General features: G+C 35.7%; 1 protein-coding gene across 3 annotated transcripts in view; it reads right to left on the bottom strand.

The window, feature by feature from the left end:
* LOC127983650 (centrosomal protein of 128 kDa) overlaps positions 1-20,320 on the bottom strand; it is a 122,912-nt gene that overhangs the window by 102,227 nt on the left and 365 nt on the right. For 2 of the 3 annotated variants that reach the window (XM_052585859.1, XM_052585860.1), the window contains exons 2-9: positions 20,006-20,162; positions 19,586-19,672; positions 19,375-19,501; positions 18,058-18,179; positions 14,477-14,568; positions 14,292-14,364; positions 13,938-14,060; positions 6,900-6,986 (exon numbers count right to left, since the gene is read on the bottom strand). In XM_052585859.1, coding sequence (XP_052441819.1) covers positions 6,900-6,986; positions 13,938-14,060; positions 14,292-14,364; positions 14,477-14,568; positions 18,058-18,179; positions 19,375-19,501; positions 19,586-19,672; positions 20,006-20,161 — 867 coding nt within the window. In that variant the 5' untranslated portion in view covers position 20,162. The remainder of the gene's footprint in view (positions 1-6,899; positions 6,987-13,937; positions 14,061-14,291; positions 14,365-14,476; positions 14,569-18,057; positions 18,180-19,374; positions 19,502-19,585; positions 19,673-20,005; positions 20,163-20,320) is intronic. The other variant, XM_052585861.1, reaches the window with a different exon arrangement.

Below are 20,320 nucleotides of genomic sequence, written 5' to 3'. Positions count from 1 at the left end.
CCGAACACTTCTTAGGAAAAAATACATTTGTCTGTACACTGATTAAGAAATTGTTGCATGTTAATAAAACGTGAGGCACTGTATACATTTGTTCCCATTATTTAGGCCTTATTAGTCAAAAACAAGAAACGAATAAATTAAACCTGCATGATTTAGCTAACTCTTCGAGACTCTAAAGAATGGATGGATTACTAGGGGTGGGCGATATCGGGATATTTAAAATTAATCAAGATATTTTTTAAATACGATATGGTTTTTGACACATCGTATATATCGATATATTGTTTATATTTAAAGATCCAGTAAAATGAAAATTCTAAGCTTCCTATCACTGTTTATAAATCCTGTACAACAGGTTTAAATCCATCCAAGGTTAAAAAACATTGTCATTTTGTCAAAATATCATTTTAAAATTACCTCAATTCTCAGAGATCCCCAAACGGTTCGCATGAAGCAGTTCAAAAGATTCAGTTTCCTTAAACCACACCTTTCGGTAGCATACTGTGTTCTGATTGGTCAACTGACATAGTCAGGTTTGATTGGTTGTTCCGCACACAACTTCACGGTAAATAATGCGTTAGCATCTTTTTGGGGTGAATTAGGTCTTATTCCACCCATTTTAATGATGTGTTTGTAAATGAAGATCAGCAAAGACAAAGGCTGCAGACAGCACACATACAAAAGGGATTTGTTGTACTGCTCTGGTATTGTGGTAAAAATGAATTTTAGCCATTGGTTCTTCTGATCTTCATTCTTTGGCAGTGAAAATAAAACAAACTTGCCTTTACAATTTGCCTTTTATTATGCAAAGTGTTCTAGTGACGTACATAGAGATGGGCAAAAGATTTGAAATCTATAACGACTCGTTTCAGCGATTCAGAGTCGACTCCTTACTTTAGAAGCCAATAACTTTATAAATCGTGTACTTTTTGGTTTAATTACTTTGCACATTGTTTACACTGATGGACAGCTACATCATACACTGTAATACAGGTAATTTTTGATTTCCCATCTGTGTGGCTTTTTAATTCTGATTCCGCCACTTTGCTTGTTTGCCTTCTCTGTGATGTGCTCGCCCCCGTTCGCTCGCCCCCCGCCCCCCCCCCTCCTTGATTTTGCCCCCCCTCCCGTCAAAGGTACAGAACTAGTCAAAAAAAAAAAAAAAAAAAAAAAAAAAAAACAATACCAGGACAACTGGCTCCATTATATGGAAATACTTCGGTTTTAAGACTTAGGGCGAACAGCAGGCAGATGTCTACTGTAGGGGACTATGACTTCCACGATGCATAAAACGAGGACGGAATCCAGTCATAAAAACTGAATGGAATGCCACGGAAGCGCGTGTGATTTCAGCGTCTTTCCTCTCACTAAATGAGGATGTAAACAAATGAAGAAGATCTCAAGAACTGCACTGAGAGTCACTTCATGAGCATCTTACCGTTTGATTTGAGTAAAACTAGCTCATATCACATCATAGAGTGTGTAGTATCACATACACAGAACTGCAAAGGTAAACCCGTCAAAATAAAAGTATTTGCCAAAAATCTATTACTAGTGGTCCATAGTCCTCTTTTCAGATGAAAGGAAGATTTGATTTCATTTGGAAACCAAGGTCCTAGAATCTGGAGGAAGGGCAGAGAAGCTCATAGCCCAAGTTGCTTGAAGTCCAGTGTTAAGCTTCCACAGTCTGTGATGATTTGGGGTGCAATGTCATCTGCTGGTGTTGGTACATTTTGTTTTTTGAAAAGTCACTGCACCAGTTAACGAATACATTTTGGAGCACTTCATGCTTCCTTCTGCTGACCAGCTTTTTGAAGATGATGATTTCATTTTCCAGCAGGATTTGGCACTGGCCCACACTGCCAAAAGCATCAAAAGTTGGTTAAATGACCATGGTGTTGGTGTGCTTGACTGGCCAGCAAACTCACCAAACCTGAACCCCAAAGAGAATCTATGGGGTACTGTCAAGAGGAAAATGAGAAACAAGAAACCAAAAAACTCTACAGTGTGACTCTACAATTTTCATAGTCATGAAAATAAAGAAAACTCTTTGAATGAAAAGGTGCGTCCAAACTTTTGGTCTGTACTGTGTATATATGTATATATATAGTACAGACCAAAAGTTTGGAAACATAACTATTTTTAATGTTTTTGAAAGAAGTTTCTTCTGCTCATCAAGCCTGCATTTATTTGATCAAAAATACAGAAAAAATATATATATGACAATTTAAAACAATTGTTTTTAAATGTATTATACTTTAAATTATTGATTTCTGTGATGCAAAGCTGAATTTTTAGGATCATTATCACATGATCCTTTAGAAATCATTCTAATATGATGATTCATTATCAAAGTTGGAAACAGTTCTGCTGCTTAATATTTTTTCAGAACATGTGATACTTTTTTAGGATCACATGTTCTGAAAAAATATTAAGCAGCAGAACTGTTTCCAACTTTGATAATGAAAAAAAAGAAGCTTTGTTTTTAAAATATAAATATTTTTTAATAACAATATACACTACTGGTCAGTAATTTGGGGTCAGTATTTTTTTTTCTTTCTTCTTTTTAAATAAAATCAATACTTTTATTCAGCAAGGATGTGTTAAATTGATAAAAGGTGATAGTAAAGAAAATATATTATTAGCAGACATCCCAACCTGCAAAAAGTCATTTCAGGGAGGTATCCCGAAGATTTTATGCTATATATAAAAGATATAGCATAAAATATTATTTCTATAAGCTATAGGCCTATGTAATTATTCGTTAATTATGTTTAAATATGTAGATTACTTTTACTATTTATAATCTGCTTATACAATTTATGTAAACTGCTTTTATTTATTTTCCATTGCAACTTTAAACAGGTCTAAAGCTTTGTTGTTTTCATGTAGCCTTGGCAACTAGCCAGAATAATATGCAGATGAAATGAAACTTGTCAACTCACCTCAACATGCCTTTTGCAATCATTTAACCTGCCATGGGCAATTCTTCAGCAAGACTCATTATGTTTTACTTCTATAAGACAGGGGTACACTTTCGTGTAGTCTGCCGTAAAATGTGTCTTATACTTTTTTTTTTTTTTTTGTGGCACTTTCCCTCTGCCATGGTGCTCCTGTTTCTAGATAGACTTTTTTTAATATCTTATCACAATAAACAATTAAAACAATCTGACAAAAAAGAAGAAAAAAATATTACATCCTCAAAATGTACAATATAAATCTTATTGTATCATAAACTAAGAGTCACACCTCCAGCAAATCATCTGAGAAGACATTTTCTATACTGTTCACATGACAAGGGAGAACAAATTAGATTGAAAAAAAAAAACAATAAAAATAAGCTAAAACAAAATAAATAAAATAAAACAAACCAAATAAAAGGGACTCAGCATATCTGAAGTGTTATTAAATGTTTATACAGTTTTTTAGCCTGGGCATTCTCAACCTTTATGAGACAGTTTTGGAACAGCAAAAGTTCATTGTTTCTAGATAGACATAACTGATTAATTTTGTGCGGGAGAAGAGATAAAAGCCCGCCCACACTGACAATTGATTGGTTGATTTGCAGAAACAGGCCAATCAGGATGCTCTCTGTCTGACATGCACTTCGCACACACGCACATTAGCACACACACGCAAGGCCTCTCGCTCCCTCTCCGTCTCTGCCGTGCGCGCGCTACATGTGCGCTTTTGCTCGCTCGGTCTAGATTCCAGGAGATTGTAACTAATTTGCGGGTCTCAGGGAGCCGCTTTCAATATGCGGGAGACTCCTGGAACTTCCGGGAGACTTGGGATGTCTGTATTAGATTTTTTTTTTTTTTTTAATAAATGCAGTTCTTTTTAACCTTTTATTCATCAAATATATTAGCCAGCAGAACTGTTTCCAACACTCATAATAAATCAGAATATTAGAATGATTTCTAAATGATCATGTGATTGACTGGATGTTACATGTGACACTGAAGGCTGGAGTAATGATGCTGAAAATTCAGCTTTGCATCACTGGGCTAAATTATTTTTTTAAAGTATATATTCAAATAGAAAACTATTATTTTAAGTTGTAATAATATTTCACAATATTACTGTTTTTGTCTGTATTTTTGATCAAATAAATGCAGGCTTGATGATCAGAAGAAACTGATTTCACCAAATTGACCAAAAAATATTGACCAAAACATACTGAAGTTACAGTTATATAACAAATATTGAATGTATAAATGAGGCATTTATATAGCACTTTATTGTGTATTACTGTACACCCAAGGAGCTTTACAATCATAACCAACACCTGATTTTAAGTGAATCTGTGCTTTAACTTTTGGGTCTCATCAAGATTGGAGGAAAGCTTAAGGAATTACAGCTCTTTAATATGTACCTCCCCCCTTTGTCAAGGGACCGTAAGTAATTGGGCAAAAACAGGCTTTTTGAATAATGATTTAAAAAAATTTAATGTTAATTTTTTGATGTTCATGATCCCTTTAAAACATGAATCTTACATTCTTACATTTCATTGCTATAAGTCTGATTGCAACATAAAATAACTGCTGTTAATAGTTTTTTTTTTTTTTTTTTTTTTGGCATCCTGGCATCCCATTCATTCGCGCTTGAATATAGCCTTTTTTTTTTTCCTATCAGGCCAAACAGTTGTTAGGACTATCAGGTACTGTTACAGTTGTATTTCCACGTGAGCCTGGTATGGCACGGCACAATAACAAACCATTCTCGGCCCAGATTTGTAGGCATGTTCAGACAGCCATGCTGTAAGAGTAGATGTGTGACGTCGCCACTCTATTGCCTGGCTACCAAGTTTTTTTTATTTATTTTTTGGGCTAACTGTTTATCCACAGCTGGTTAAGCAGAAGCACGTTGATTGTTTGTTTGTTTTTCTCTAAATATGCTTTTTATATAACATAATACCAAATAGTAGGATACAAAAAAGTTCCTTAATTGAAGAATCACATATCTGCTTCATCACACACATTTTATTAAAAAGTAGGTCATATGGTTTTTTGGAAAATATCTAATTTACAGTTTATAAAACGCAGTTTCCTTAAATGTAAAAAAATATGCAGTTGATAATCAAAAAAAGTGTATGATAAATAAAGATACTGTCTCTCAAAAGAGAGAGTCTATTCAGAATTGCCTAAAGTCATCACATTTTCAAATCTTTTGCCTGTTACTGGTATACGTCACTGGGAAACACATTTGCATAATCCCCGTCTGCCCGCGAAACACGAACAGAGTCTGACCTGCCCACAAACACTTCCACTAGTTATTGTGCATGCTGAAAATACACTGTGTTCAAGGATACCAGAGAAATACAATTCAGACCTTTTGTTGTGTGCGTGTCATTTTACCAAGGACTGCTTCTCTAATCTTAGCTTTTATCTTTAATTTGGACTAACAAGCTCTCCGAACGAAAGCCTGTAAGTATGATTGATGTGTTATGTGTACATTTTCAATTGTATGCTCATAATGTTTTTTTGTGCTAACATGTGATGAATACCTAGTGCAGCTTTAGGTTTCCAGGTAAAGCACGATATTACTGTCTTACTGAAGTAGTTCTGATAATTCGCTGTGAACCCACTATTTCCTAAGAATGTAATGATTAATGTAGACTGACATTGTTCTAATTACTTTAATAATAAATAATGTAGTGCAGCACACAGACTCTATAATCATAGTGAAACTGCGGTTTATTTTGCTGCACTGGCAGTTATAGGGTTAGGCTATAACTGCACCTGTGTAGGCTGGTGCACCTGTGATACAGCTGTTCTGCATTCTGATTAAAAGTTAAGAATATTTTGTCTGCCATTCTTCAAACATTACAGTAGACATATTTTGGTTTACAAACTGTATTGTTTCATCAGTTAGTCCCGTTAGCACTCGACTCCATGGGGGAAGTCGTGGCCTAATGGTTAGAGGGTTGGACTCCCAATCGAAGGGTTGTGAGTTCTACTCTCGGGCCGGACGGAATTGTGGGTGGGGGTAGTGCATGAACAGCTCTCTCTCCACCTTCAATACCACGACTTAGGTGCCCTTGAGCAAGGCATCGAACCCCCAACTGCTCCCCGGGCGCCGCAGCATAAATGGCTGCCCACTGCTCCGGGTGTGTGCTCACAGTGTGTGTGTGTGTTCACTGCTCTGTGTGTGTGCATTTCGGATGGGATAAATGCAGAGCACAAATTCTGAGTATGGGTCACCATACTTGGCTGAATGTCACTTCACTTTCACTTTTTCACTTTCACTAACATATCCACCATTATTGTTTCATGTGTTCACGGTTTAGCAGCTAAATTTTAGCTGTGGGCATGATTCACTTGCATGAGTGTTTTTGTATTTTAGGTCATTATTATAAGAACAGATTGGAGCACTATATTATTGTTTTATATTATTGTTTTATTGCTTTGTCAATGGTAGCACTCGCTAATTGTCCTCTCTGTAGGGACTCCTCTCTGTGCCAATCACAACAGGCATGCCCAGGTGACAAATCAGAGCAGAGTAGGTTTATACAAGGGAGGGGTTTCCTCCAAACTTTGCTCAAAATCATTGGCAAATGACTCTGAGAAAATTATTATGAGAAAATTACAATATTTTCTGACCTTAGATGCATTTAAACCTGTTGTAGGGGAATCCAACAGAATATTAGGACACTTTAAAATACCATATTACCTGCTCTTTAACAGTACATTACTACATTCTAACACTGTTATAGGATTTAAGATGCTAATTTTTTTTTCAATGAAAACAGTTTCAAAACTAATGTTTAATTTCAAACTTACAGAACCTTATTAGATGCAATCACTGCTTACATAATCTGAATACCATATGAGGAACTGAGATTAATAATATATTTATGCCATTTGTGCACGTCAACTCAATATCAAAGACACACACACCTTGCTTCTGTCATTCTCTGATCTCTGCAGTCTATTTCTGAAGTTCTCATCAGCCTCCGGGGTTTGGGCGTCATGTCTTCTCAAAGCCTTTGAGGACAAAGAGTATAGCAGAGATGAAAAAAAAAAAGATTAGCAGCCTTACTGTTAACTTGCCCTACTCCACTAACTAGCATTACAACAGATGGATGGATGGATGGAACCGCAGGAATCAGGATCTAAATAAAGTTCCGGGTAAAAAAAAAAAAAATGCCCCTCAGAAAGTCCCTGCTGGTGAGGTAGTACTTTTTCAAAGTTCAGAACTTTCGGGGGTGGAACTTGGGTGATTAAACATGCTGATTGGTTGAGATCACAAAGCATTGTAATTTCAACCACCATTTATTTGGATCATTTTCAAAATATTACTGTTATTGTGTAATGAAATGTAATTTTAAAAGTACTTCAGGCAAGAATGTAGTTGTTTAAAACTCAAATCTTCAAATTATTTATAAAGATAGTGCCTATTTAAAAATATGTTTCGCCGATTCCGGAGACAGTCAGCTCCACGTGATCAGTGGGAGCTCAGTGATCATGTATCCATCTAGAGCACTCTCAACTCGGCTAGTCCTTCTAATATGTGCTGCTGACTCTGATGTCTCTTTAGTGGTTAAGCATAAAATATGATTTGTTTTGGGTACATCTAACAGGTAATCTTTGATCTGTATTCGATTTATCTATATGTTAAAATGAAATTATGCTGCTATTATTATTTTTAAATGAAAAACAAAAGGAGGCAGTGGTATTTGATATCCTATTTCATTTTATTGTAAATATACATTGAGGAAAATTGCAGTAGCCAAGACCAGCTGACTGATGTTATCAAGTGCGCTGCTGTTTGCAGATTTACCAGTTTTCTGTCAACGAGGACATCACACTCCCGAGTCGAAAGCGCAAAGTCTGAACTACCAAGGATGCAAGTCCAAAATGTGCATATTTTGTATTGAGAAACATACGCAGATCTTGTCACCAGACTATTTGCCTAATCTTCACGGTACTTTAGACTACAGTGGAAACACAGAAAGCAACTTTGTCCTGTGTGTTTATTCCCTGTCACTCCATGATAAAACTGGCCATTCAGTCAGATTTGAACTTGGATCACATGTGTGGAGCAGCTGCTGTTGCACAAAAAGGCAAATAGTGGTGGTTGAAAACCAGTGTAAACAAACACCAAAGAGTATCCCAAGAGAGAAGAGAGTGGATGCAGAGCTCTTGTTACCTTTGGTATCTGAAAACAGATTTATATTAACATGTTCTTAATATAATTTTTATTAAAAGGTGCCATAGAATGCACTGACACAAAGTTTTAAACTGTTCTATGATGTCCCCAGTGTGTGTATGTGAATTTTTATCTCAAAATACACCACATATATTTTATTTTACTTTGGCGCTGACATTGTACCTCCAGCAGTTACAGCAAGAAAACAGTAATGACAGACCAGTAAAAAAAAAAAAAAAAGAAATCCGGCCCGCCAGAGATTTCCATCCGGCCCCCAGAATAATACTGAATTCAGGAATAGCCTTGTAAGAGGAAAAAGTTTAGGGCTGGTCCGAATACCATTTTTTGAGCTTCGAAGCTTCGGTAGTAATTAACATATTTTTTCTCTAATAAAGGCAGGAATCTGTGTCTGTATGTCCATTTACATTTTTATTATTTCGAGAACCGTTCATCCAATCGACTTCACAAGGGAGTGCAGTGTCGCATTTGGTGCAATATAGATGGTGCGAGACGTGACACATTCAGAATTAATTAACTTTTAGTAAACTACAGTCAGAACAGCGCAAGCGGGAAGCGGCGCACCTCACACGGGCAGGGCTTTATGCTCCAAGAATGGACACTGCACTAGTGATATAAAACGCACACACACAGATCTGTTAAATTAAGTAATACTTTTAAGGTAGTCTAATATTTTTCTGACTAACAAATTGGAACAGTAAGGGTAGATTTAAATAGTAGTAAGGGTAGATTTAAGGGTAGGAAATTTAAATAAAGAAAAACTAAATTTAAATAAAGGAAAAACTAAATTTAAAACGTAATTTTAATAAAGAAAAACTAAATTTAAATAAAGAAAAAACAATTTAAATTAAAGAAAAAAACGAAATTAAGTTAAATTAAAAACTAGATTAATTTAGATTAATAATAACGGTTAAAAATGCTAATACATTTTGTTTCTATTATTCTATTTTCCACAATGTTAAAGCAACAAAACACAAGCTCAGACATGCACTTCGGTCCATACAAACTCCGCTGTTCTGCGTGTTAGCCAGAGAACACTCCCGTGGCTGGAACACGCGTCGGTTCTTTTTCTAGCATGCACGTGTTTTCCGCGTGGCTCGAGCGCGCCTGAGACGCGTGTCTCAGTGTGCAAACTCCAACCTGTTAAATGGGAGCAGAGATAAAAATGGACACGCCACGCAGCTGAGACGGTCACGCAGCCAGTGTGTTGCCGGCCTTATTCAAGGGGGAATGAGAACCATTTCGCGGGGGATCCCAGGTGTGCAAATAATAATAATAATAATAATAATAATAATAATAATAATAATATTCGAATGTCAAATTTTCAAATCGAATACCAACCCACCAAACGAATATTCGGGTCCATTCCATATTTATTTATTTTTAAATCTAACAAGAAGAAAAAACCAAATGAGGCACACAGGTACAGCATTTCTATCAGTAGGCACTATGAATACGTACTTATCAGTCCATTCTTCATTAAAACTACGGTTCTCTGAATCAACTTTTCGCTTAAGGCTCTTTGAGAGTGCCATTTTTTCATTTAAATATATTCAGAAGGCTTTTCTATAGTGTTCTCCACAAACTACGACCTGCATGTGACAGTGATGGACAGCTTGACAGCCTCACAAATATGAAGCATAAAATATCGATATCGCCCCCTGGTGGCTCGCTGCAGTACAAGTAATATTTAAAAAAAAAAAAAACATATATTTGGAATTAAAATTAGTATATCAAATAATAACATATTAGGATACAATTCGAATTTTATTTTATATTACGAGTATCTGGCCCTTACAGTGTCTGCAGAGAAAAATTCTGGCCCTTTGACAAATATAGTTGATGACCCCTGCTCTAGATCTTCTGTATAAAAAACTAAATATAAAATGGTGAAATATATTTCTACACATTAAATATGAAACCAAATAGATATATTATGATTATTTTTTTTTTGTATGGATTTTGTATGCAGCTTATGGTATTTTTATAACAATAAATGATGTTTATGACAACAAGCAGTGTGGCGTATTATATTATCGAATAAGCAGTGTATGCGCATTTCAGAATCGAAATCAACTATAAATCACAATAATAAGTTATTAAAAGCACTCAATAGTTTACTGTGAGTTTTAAGCAAAAGCATAAAAATTTTACATACATTTTCTAATGTGGCTTGATGCTACTTTTAGGTCAGTGCCACCTAGCGTGTAGGCGTGAATTAGCAACAGGTGATCAATAATTTCACACTCAGTGTGAAAGCAACATTCATTGGCGATTTGCCTCGCTTTTTCGTATCGCGATCAGTGTGAAATGGTCTTAAAAGGAACACTCCACTATTTTTGAGAATAGGCTAATATTCCAACTGCCCTAGAGTTAAACAGTTGAGTTTTACTATTTTCGAATCCATTCAGCCGACCTCCGGGTCTGGCGGTAGCACTTTTAGTTTAGAATTGATAATTGAATCTGATTACACCGTTAGCACCTCTTTCAAAAATGACCAAAGAGTTTTGATATTTACCCAGCAACTCACTGGCGACTACTGTCTGGTGCTGCGTAATATCATTGCACCTGCTGCACGCATGGTATGGCAGCAAAGTTTCTTGATTATTATACTGGAATGAGAGAATAGCTCCCAGCCACATCGGCCTAGAAAACTGCAACTTTTCATTTTACATCGTTCTTAGTACAAGATGTACCTACAGAAGAGTCAAGTTTTAAATAGGAAAAATATAAAAATCTTAGGTAATTTTTGAGCAAGATGCTAACGGTCTAATCAGAGCCGGGGGAACAGAGCGAGGCCGGTGGAGTGATTGGAAATGAGCGCAGTCTTGGGAGTACCCCACGCCCTGCGAGGTTTGTGGCCTGGGGGTATGTGGCGAGTAGGGAGGGGCCAAGAGCCATGGGAATGGAGCGAGGCCGGTGGAGTGATTGGAAATGAGTGACACCTGCTCGACCCACCGGTCTCGAGTCCCATGGAGGAGATGGAAGGATATAAAACAGGAGCGACGATAGTGAAGGACAAGAGAGGACCAGGCCTGGATTTATTTTGTGTTTTGATCTTGTTTGTGCTGTTGTGTCTTTATTTTGTAATTAAAGTTTCATTTTGATTGTCCGCCAGTTCCCGCCTCCTCGTTCCCGTGATTGTGAAGTTTATGTTGTTACAGACATGCTGGAATAAAACAATAGATTTATGTGGATGCTTCGACATACACCACAAACATTTGCACACTGAAAATGCATTTATTTATTTTTTTCAACAAGTACGATGAATCTTTTCAGTTTTGCAAAGCGAAAACACAGGTCGTCGAATAAGATTTGAGCTAGGATCAAGTGACCGGAGCAGCTGCTGTTGCACAAAAACGCAAGAGTGGTGGCGCTGTTTTAAAAACCAGTGTGAACAAATGCAAGATTATCCCGGATATAAGAAAAGAGTGGATGCTGTGTTCTTGTTATCATTGTTATTTGATAACAGATTTATTCTCACATGTTCTTTATACAGAATAACATTTCTATTAATGGTCCACTGAATTATGTGTTCTGTAGAGCACTGTCCATTTTTTTCAACATGTGCGAGTGTTATGAGTCAGAGCTTGTTCACTTTTTCTACACATAAAATATGAAAGCAAATAGACATATGATTATGACAATATATTTTCTTTATATGTTTTGTATCTAGCTCATGGTATTTTATAGCAATAAAAAATTGTTGACAAATATTAGCAGTTTAGCGCTATTAAACATACAACAGTGCGATCAACTATAGATCACAACTGGAAGTTATTACAAGCACTCGATGATGGTTTTAATTGTGTGAGCAAATAAATTAACAAAATACATAAATTAATTGTAGAAAATAAACATAAAATAATTGTACTTCTAATTATATTTTAGGATGTAGCCTATTCTAGTTAGCATTATAAATAGTTTCTGGTGTAGAACCTTGTTTATCTTAATTTAATGCTGTTTACTGAGCAGTGGATGATGTTAAATCCATTTACAAGATACATATCCGAGGAAAACTGCATTATTGGTTGGTGCCACCTAGCATGCAGGCGTGAATTAGCAGAAGGCGAACAATCGTTTCACATTTAGTGTGAATTCACTATTCATCGTGTCTCGCCTCACTTTTTCGCATCATGCTCAGTGTGTAAAGGCCTTAAGTCTAATTGGGTTTTTTTCACCCATTTTATTGCCCATTAAGCAAATAATAATAATAATAATAATAATAATAATTTAGTAATTAATAAATAAAAAAAAAGAGCTAAAAAGAGCATAAAAAGCGTAAGCACCACTAAAATTAAATTGCTTATACTGTATATTGACTGGCAGTAATTAAAGCCACAGGGTTTGTTCCAAAGCCATAACCCTTTGTATAAGCAGTTGTAATTAACCCACTTGCCTTAAAAAGCACCACTTATTAGTTTTCAGATGTTGATTGCATTTATATGAAATGTACTTGTTGAGTCTGAAAAACAACTTGGCAAACTTATACTGGAGTACATTTAATTCACTTTGTCAAACTTTAAAGTAAAACCAAAGTTGTAATTGCAACTAACATATATTATGTGCCACATGTCATTACCATTTAATTCAAAAACCCAGCATGTGTGATTCCAGAATGCATATGGAGCACAAAATGAATTTGCTTAATGTTTTTTTTTTTTTTTTTTTTTTGTAAGAAACAGCTGGAATGCTATTTATCATCAGAATGGCAAACTATAAGTGAGATGCATAATTATAGAAGGGGAAACATAATTAATATAATTCATTTTATCATAGACAGACCACAACTCAAATAATATCACATTAAGGTGCCGCCCAGCCACAAAAAATGCAACTGATGCCATTGAATCGCTGTCTTTATGTTAGGTATGTGTTTTGAGGAAGCATTCCTTAGTCTAAAATCAGTTTGTTAAATGCTGCGGTGACATCATTCACTGCTCTAACAGCGGGCTTGATTATATGGGTGTGTAAAAGAGCGGCACCATGTTTTTCTTAACAGCTCTTTGGTGACTAAGTGTTTGTTTATCTGTCCTGATTTGCTTGTCTTGTTTGTTTCTCGTGATTTCGCAACAAATGCATTATTTCTCTAGGCCTAAGGCACACTGCCTTTTCATTAACAAACTGCAATGAAGAGAAGATGCAAATTAGGCTCCATTCATCAGTCACCTCTCAGATAAATAGGGCAATTGTTAATGTATGGAAAACACAGGCAGATACTGCCCCCTGCTGGTAGGAGTACAGCATTAACCTGCTCTAAAGTTACTGTCAAATCACTGTTTTTAACAATGATTTCGCCCTGATAATTTATTAAGCTGAAATGCAGAGACAAATGAGCGTTGAAATGAGAATTGATTTCTTTTTTTTTTCTTTTTTTTACATGATTTTCCCTTATTTTTAAATGGTTATAATTGAGTTTTCTAAACTAAAACTTTATCTAAACTTATGAAAAACAGTGCTTTACTCCGCTACACAAGCATTGTTCTGTGTTTACAAAACATCTCATGCTGAAACTGGGGTCGGGGTTGACTACAATGATCAATGTCCCTAGATAAACTTCAGCCACTGATTCATTTTAAACAACGAGTTTCTTCACAAAAACTTGCAGAGTGACAGGTCCTAAATAAATGGTCCTTTTGGACTCTGAGTTTTGAAGTTACAGTATAGTTACAAGGTACATCAACTACTTTCATCTCAGAATTTTAATAAAAATCTGTAATGACATAAACCCTTTAAAATATTAGCAAATAAATAGTTGAATATTCTACCTCCTGCAATTCACCAGACATGCTTTTTGGCTTCTCTCTGCGATGTCTTTCAGAATGCGCCTGCCGTCCCGTGTGCATCTCATCCTCAATCTCCTGTAGACGTCTCTCCACCCGTAACGAAACCTAAGTCACATAACACAGGTCAAAACTGACTCTATTGTCATGTTCTGTACAACAGGTCTCCTTAGAAACTGTATTCTACTTACAACAAGACAGAAGAGATCATTTAATTTAAGCCCAGCACAATAATTTCAATACTACAGGAAGCAAGAAAACTGGTCACAGACAGCAAGCACCTAAAAGAAATAAAAGTGAACACAACATGCTGTATACTGTAACATTATCAGCACTTACGGGTTCTTCTTTCTGTGATGCCTTTATGTGGCCTGCAAGACTCTCCAGTGTCTTCTTGGTTTCTATATCAGTTCTTTTGAGGGGCAGAAAGAACAAAACAGAGTGTGTATGTGTGCAGATTCACACAAGCTATTTATTATCATCAATAGACAAGAAACTTTTGACAGGTTGAAACATTAAAGTACCTGTTTCTTCTCCTGATCTCTCTATCAATGTCATCACCAATCCGAAGCTGATCACTCTTTAGGTCTCTGAGGGACTGATGCAATGAGTGAATCTGAAAAACACAGGGAATTAGATTTTAATATAAGTGGTGTTTGCTTGTGCTGGGATTTTTGCCATAATATTGCTATGGAGTTAGTAAATAGTTTTGAGTAGTTGGTAGAGCATTATTTTTGAGGTTGCTCTGGTTGGTTGCTAAGGCACTGCTAGCGTTGTAACGATGTGGATGCAAGCCAGACACTGGAGTTTTCCAAAGTAACCATCTTTATTAACAACAAACCAAACATGCAGGAGAACCACACAATGTGTCAATGATAACGAACCATTACAAATGAAAAAAAAAAGTTGTCCAATACATACATAAAGGCAAAGCAAGCTAAAAAACAAACTATATATATATATATATATATATATATATATATATATATATATATATATATATGTGTGTGTGTGTGTGTGTAAAAATGGGTGATAATCATGAGTAACTATAGAAACAAATGAGAATTTCAGTTTGTTTTACCATAAAACCCTCCTTGATTAAACATCCCACATTTACAGGGCTATTCAGCAAATTTAGAAATAGTATACCCTAATAAGGTAACCAAGGCAGGTCCAACAGTAAGACACTATAACACTTTTTATTAGGATCATCATTGGGTAGAACATCAACAAAACATAACTGTAATAATTCACTCATCTAAAGGATTATTAGGAACACCGGTTTAATTTCTCATTAATGCAATTATCTAAACAGCCACTCACATGGCAGTTGCTTCAATGCACACACAAATATATATATATATATATATATATATATATATATATATATATATATATATATATATGTACACACACACATTATACGTGTGGAAATAAAAATAATCTTAAAGTAAATGGTAGGCAGTAACACGTTGGGCACGGAAAACTAGTTTGTAATGTGACTGACGGGGTTCGAGTCCAGCTTGTGCTGAGCTCGTTCTTCTCACCTTTCCACATCACATTAGACTTTTTTTAAATGAAGAAAATGATCTAAAAGTGGAAGTACAGTACCTAACAAGTGTTTAATAATGATAATAGTATTTATAATTTTAATATAATAATTTACAATCGGATATCATTGCATCCTGTTAATGTACAACAATACTGAGGTGCAAATATGCCTAGTATGTATCTGCCAGTATAAATAGCATCTAATTATTATTTACACTTAACCTATTGCAAAGAGCTGCTACTTTTACATGGTAAATAGAATATATCACAATTTTCACCAAGTGTAAACAACATCTACATGTAGAGCTGTTTGAACTTAGCCTACTGTAAATAGGGTCTATCGCTAAGAAAGTATGTTAATTCCATTTAGTGTAAATAGCCACTGCCGTATTTTTCTTACTCTATTGGCAGACCATATGTAAAATAAGAAAAATGCACTTAAAATATTATTATTAATATTATTGTTATTTATATATATATCTTGTCCATGAGATACCATAAAATGATTAACTATTAGTTCATTATTCTAACATTGTGCCAGTTTTCACCTGTGATATTATAACACTGAGAAGAATTACATTTGTATCGAGTCTGAAGTATGCAGACGGCTTTTTGGCGGGAGCTGTTGCCATGGTGAATCGTAATATCAGCGCTCCATAGATAATGTCTTTTTATAGTTGTGGTGCACGTGCTTAACTCAGAGTCAGTCAATGTAGAGTTTATTAAACCACCTCATTTCAGCTGTTCTGTAACCGAAAACTCAAGAGTTTCCCATCTCAGCGTAAGTCAACTCGGAGCTCAAGTTTAAACTCAGAGTTGGTTGAACCTCCTTAGTTAAACGGGCTCCAGGGGCCTGTTCTTCGTACGTCGCTAACTCAGTTAGCTAGATTTGAATGTTGACAATTTGGCGTGATCTTGGATCATTTGGTTCTTCGAAGCTCATCCCAGAGCTGCTGTCATAGCAACAGGTCCTTAAACTTAAACCTGCTCGGGAGCAGGCTTATTTCATGTAAACAGGATTAGATTGCTTCTTTTCAACCAGAACTGATACTCAAAATATGTCTGCTACCACCGCTACTTTATTACAAGAGTATCGTACTGATTCAGGGACAATAATTTAAAATAATAATCATTAAAAAAATTATTTAAAAATAATATAAAAATGATGTGTAGTCCATAACAGCATACACAGCCAGTTTTACTCACTGAAATATTTATTTGTCATAAAATTATTACTTCATAATTGTATTGGAGTCTTACACACATGTTATACAGATAATAGAGTTGTGCATTATTTTGAGTGATGACTGCTATTATAAGAGTGGCTTGATGGAGCACAGGAGATGCAGATAACATGATATTGACCCTTAAGAAACTTTCATTAATGCTGTCACGTAACAAATCTGTCCAAATATAAAATTAAATGAATAGATAATTTCTACATTGAAATAAAAATGTAAAGACTGCACAACTAGTATAAATTGCGAATCTAAATAATTGGGAATCATGTAAAAAATACTAATAAAATAAAAACATGTATCTTTCTGTTTCTGTATATTATCTGTTTCATGTATCTATTATAATATTTATGTAGTTTTGTGTGCTTGGTTGTTTCCTTATAAAAGTCCAGAAATTTGTCAAGTTTTTCGTCAGGTGTCGTTTTAAATTATATGACGTCATTACATTGCCGTCTTGCCACCAGCCAATCGCTGCACTGCTGATCATGGTTTCGAGTATCGATACATATCCCCTTTTAAGCCAACACATGAACGTGCAATTATCTCAGATAACTCAATCCAGCGATACTAATCATATACAACAGGTGTGGTCGAAGAACCCAGTTAGCCGGATCATGATAAGCACGATGATATCATCTTGGATGTGTCATTTGATCTCAGATGTAATAAGCGACGTACGAAGAACGGGCCCCAGGTCTCAAGCATGGTTGCAATGTGTTTGTTGTCAAACTGCAAAATTACATTATTTATTATTATTCTAAATATATATATATATATATATATATATATATATATATATATATATTTGATTTGGAAAGGAAACCTGTTTATCTTGTATATTTTTTCATTAGATCAGATAACATTTTAAGCTGTCATATGGTCATATTACAGCATTGCCCCTCACGTTACAATGCAATAAGCCCCAAGAAGCCATGGTTAAAATCACAATAATAAAATTCTACAACCAAAAGAAACTTTTCTTTTTCTTTTTTTATAAATAGTCTTATCTTTTGTTTGCATCCATCAAAATGTATATGCAATTTAAATATATGTGTGTGTGTGTGTGTGTGTGTGTGTGTGTGTGTGTGTGTGTGTGTATTTGTGTGTGTGTGTGTGTGTGTAATTAAATAATATATATTTTTAAACTAAATGAGAAAGTTTGAGTCAGTATTTATATGGCTTTTTTCAAATAAGCATGACTAAACAATACAATATATTAAACAATGTTGTTGAATACCATGCCAGCTTGCTGGATATATAGTGCAACACAAACCCTATCCTGCAATTCAGACAAATCCGGGTCTCTGGATGCATACCTGCACTTCAGCTTGAGCGGAGTCTGTGAAACGCACAGCGACAGATCTAGACCGTCTTCTGCTACCTGTGACTCCACTGCCATAATCTCTTAGAGGGGACGTGGGGAGGTAGTGTCTTCTATCTACAGGGCAAGAGACAAGAGATCTTTTAAAGGCTGCGCCTTCCAGACTGCATTTGTTGGCCACATAGGTCAGGTCAAGACAAGTCAAGCCACCTTCATTTTTTATAGCATTTCATAAAATACTGTGTCGATTAAAAAAGATAGCTTTAAAAAGATAATCAGAACCCATTTTGGAAAATCAATTATAGAGACTCTGCAGTAATGTATCTCTAAAAGACAATAGTGCCATTATTTAGCTCAAGTCAGTGCAGTGTTGGTTTATTTCAGATCAATAACTGAAGTTCATCAATCTGAAACAAATTCAATTCAGAAAAATGTGAAAGTTTTGTCATTCAGCTTGATTCAATACTGATTCTATTCAAGAACCAGCTGCATTTAGACTAGTCTTAAAAAGTCATCTATTTTTTTTTTCTCTCTATAAGACTGGTCATAACTTTTTTAATTAAGTTATGAAAAGGTAGTTTGTTCTTACTTGTATTGAAACGTAAGACTGATTTCCCCTTGCCAATTGCTAGTTGGCCAAACTAGTTCTTAAGACACAGTCTTAAAACTGTGACTAAGTTTAAGCAACTGGCCCTAGTTCAACACCAGTGTCAACATCACAAGAGGCATTTCAGCTGTAAAGCAGCTCTACAGAAGACAACAGTGCCATCATCTAGCTTAATGCAGCTCAATTTTTTTCATTCCATGGTTCAGTCAGGGCAGTCAAAACTTACTCAGATGTCTTATTTCAGAAAAGTAACTATTAACAAATTTACTTTTATTCTGCCAATTATTGTAATTTCTTTCTTACTATGGAATGTAGTGGTCACTTTTCTGAAATGAGGCAGCTGCATCAATGTAAATGGTTGACAAATGCGAATTCAGGAAGCCACTGCCGTCGGAACGAGACACAGCAATTATCTCGTAAAAGAAGAAAGTTAAATGCAATTTTATATAAAATGTCTTATCTTGTACATTGAAATAAAAATAAATATAGAAGGAGATAACAGTGCATTGTGGTATACAGTATTTCAACAGTGTAACAATATATTCTGGTTATATATAGTTTAAACTAGTACTTTTGAGTGGGAAGTGTAAAGAATATACTATATATAATTTATTAGCATTATTACAAATAATAACTTGTACAAATAATTAATGTATTGACAAGCTTCCACTAATTCAAACAAGCAATATACAGCTTGTTTAGTACCTCTGGCACTGCCATCTTCCAGGTCACTGGTGTGCAGTGTGGAGAAGGAGGTGCTCCGACCACCAGGTGAACTCCTCAGCTGCTGCGCCTGCAGATGCTGGATGGACTCCTCCAAGCTCTCCCTGAGCTAGAACACAGGGCATGGTCTCAACACAACACCCTTATCTGAGATCAGAGACAATCCCATACAATTTTGTGCATCAATACTCACTGTTGCCATGGCTTCAGCTTGGTCATCTGTGTGTTCCTTATACTGTCCCAACATCCGATCTACTTTGTTTAGATTTCGGCTTGTGTCCTGCACAAAACACAAGCTTGCATGTAAAAAGACCCTAGCAATCCCTGTTCTACACAGCAGAGCCTGTGTTCTGACAAATAAGGCTACCTGGCAGATTATGCTACCAACACTGTATTTATCCTACTGTGAGGGTATGTTTAGGGTTGAGCTAGGTGTACATGTTAATAAAGCCTCACACGTTATTAATATCATACTGGAGCTAAATCTGATAGGTAAAAATTTTCGCTATCAACTTAATGCTACCATCTGTTTTAATGGGAGGTAGGAAAATCTGACAGGGTAACACAAATCGTCCGAGCAGGTGTACACGTGCAATGAATAAAAACAGCTTACTTTTAGAGTGTTTGCTAAAGTGTCAATTTTGTCAGATATGTCCGATACATGAGTGTCCCTGGGAAACCCGCTTTCAGGCCTCGTTCGGCGCTTTCTGACCCGCGATCGATGCCCCGTGTGTCTGTCATAGGTGTCAGATTCACTGGAGGAGTCCATGCTTACAAGAGCCAAAGGATGAAAATAGTTAACAGCAATAATCTGAAATCAGAAACCAACTTCACCAGCCCTGACACTAGCATTAATTTATATGTTTGCCTAAGTTAACTGATAGACGTGTGTAATTACAACAGGCGAGAAAATATTCCGCTTATTTAA

The sequence above is a fragment of the Carassius gibelio genome, chromosome B20 (genome assembly GCF_023724105.1).
Source record: "Carassius gibelio isolate Cgi1373 ecotype wild population from Czech Republic chromosome B20, carGib1.2-hapl.c, whole genome shotgun sequence".
NCBI lineage: Eukaryota > Metazoa > Chordata > Actinopteri > Cypriniformes > Cyprinidae > Carassius > Carassius gibelio.
The sequence above is the reverse complement of the archived record's forward strand: the minus strand, read 5'-3'. Positions and strand labels throughout refer to the sequence as shown.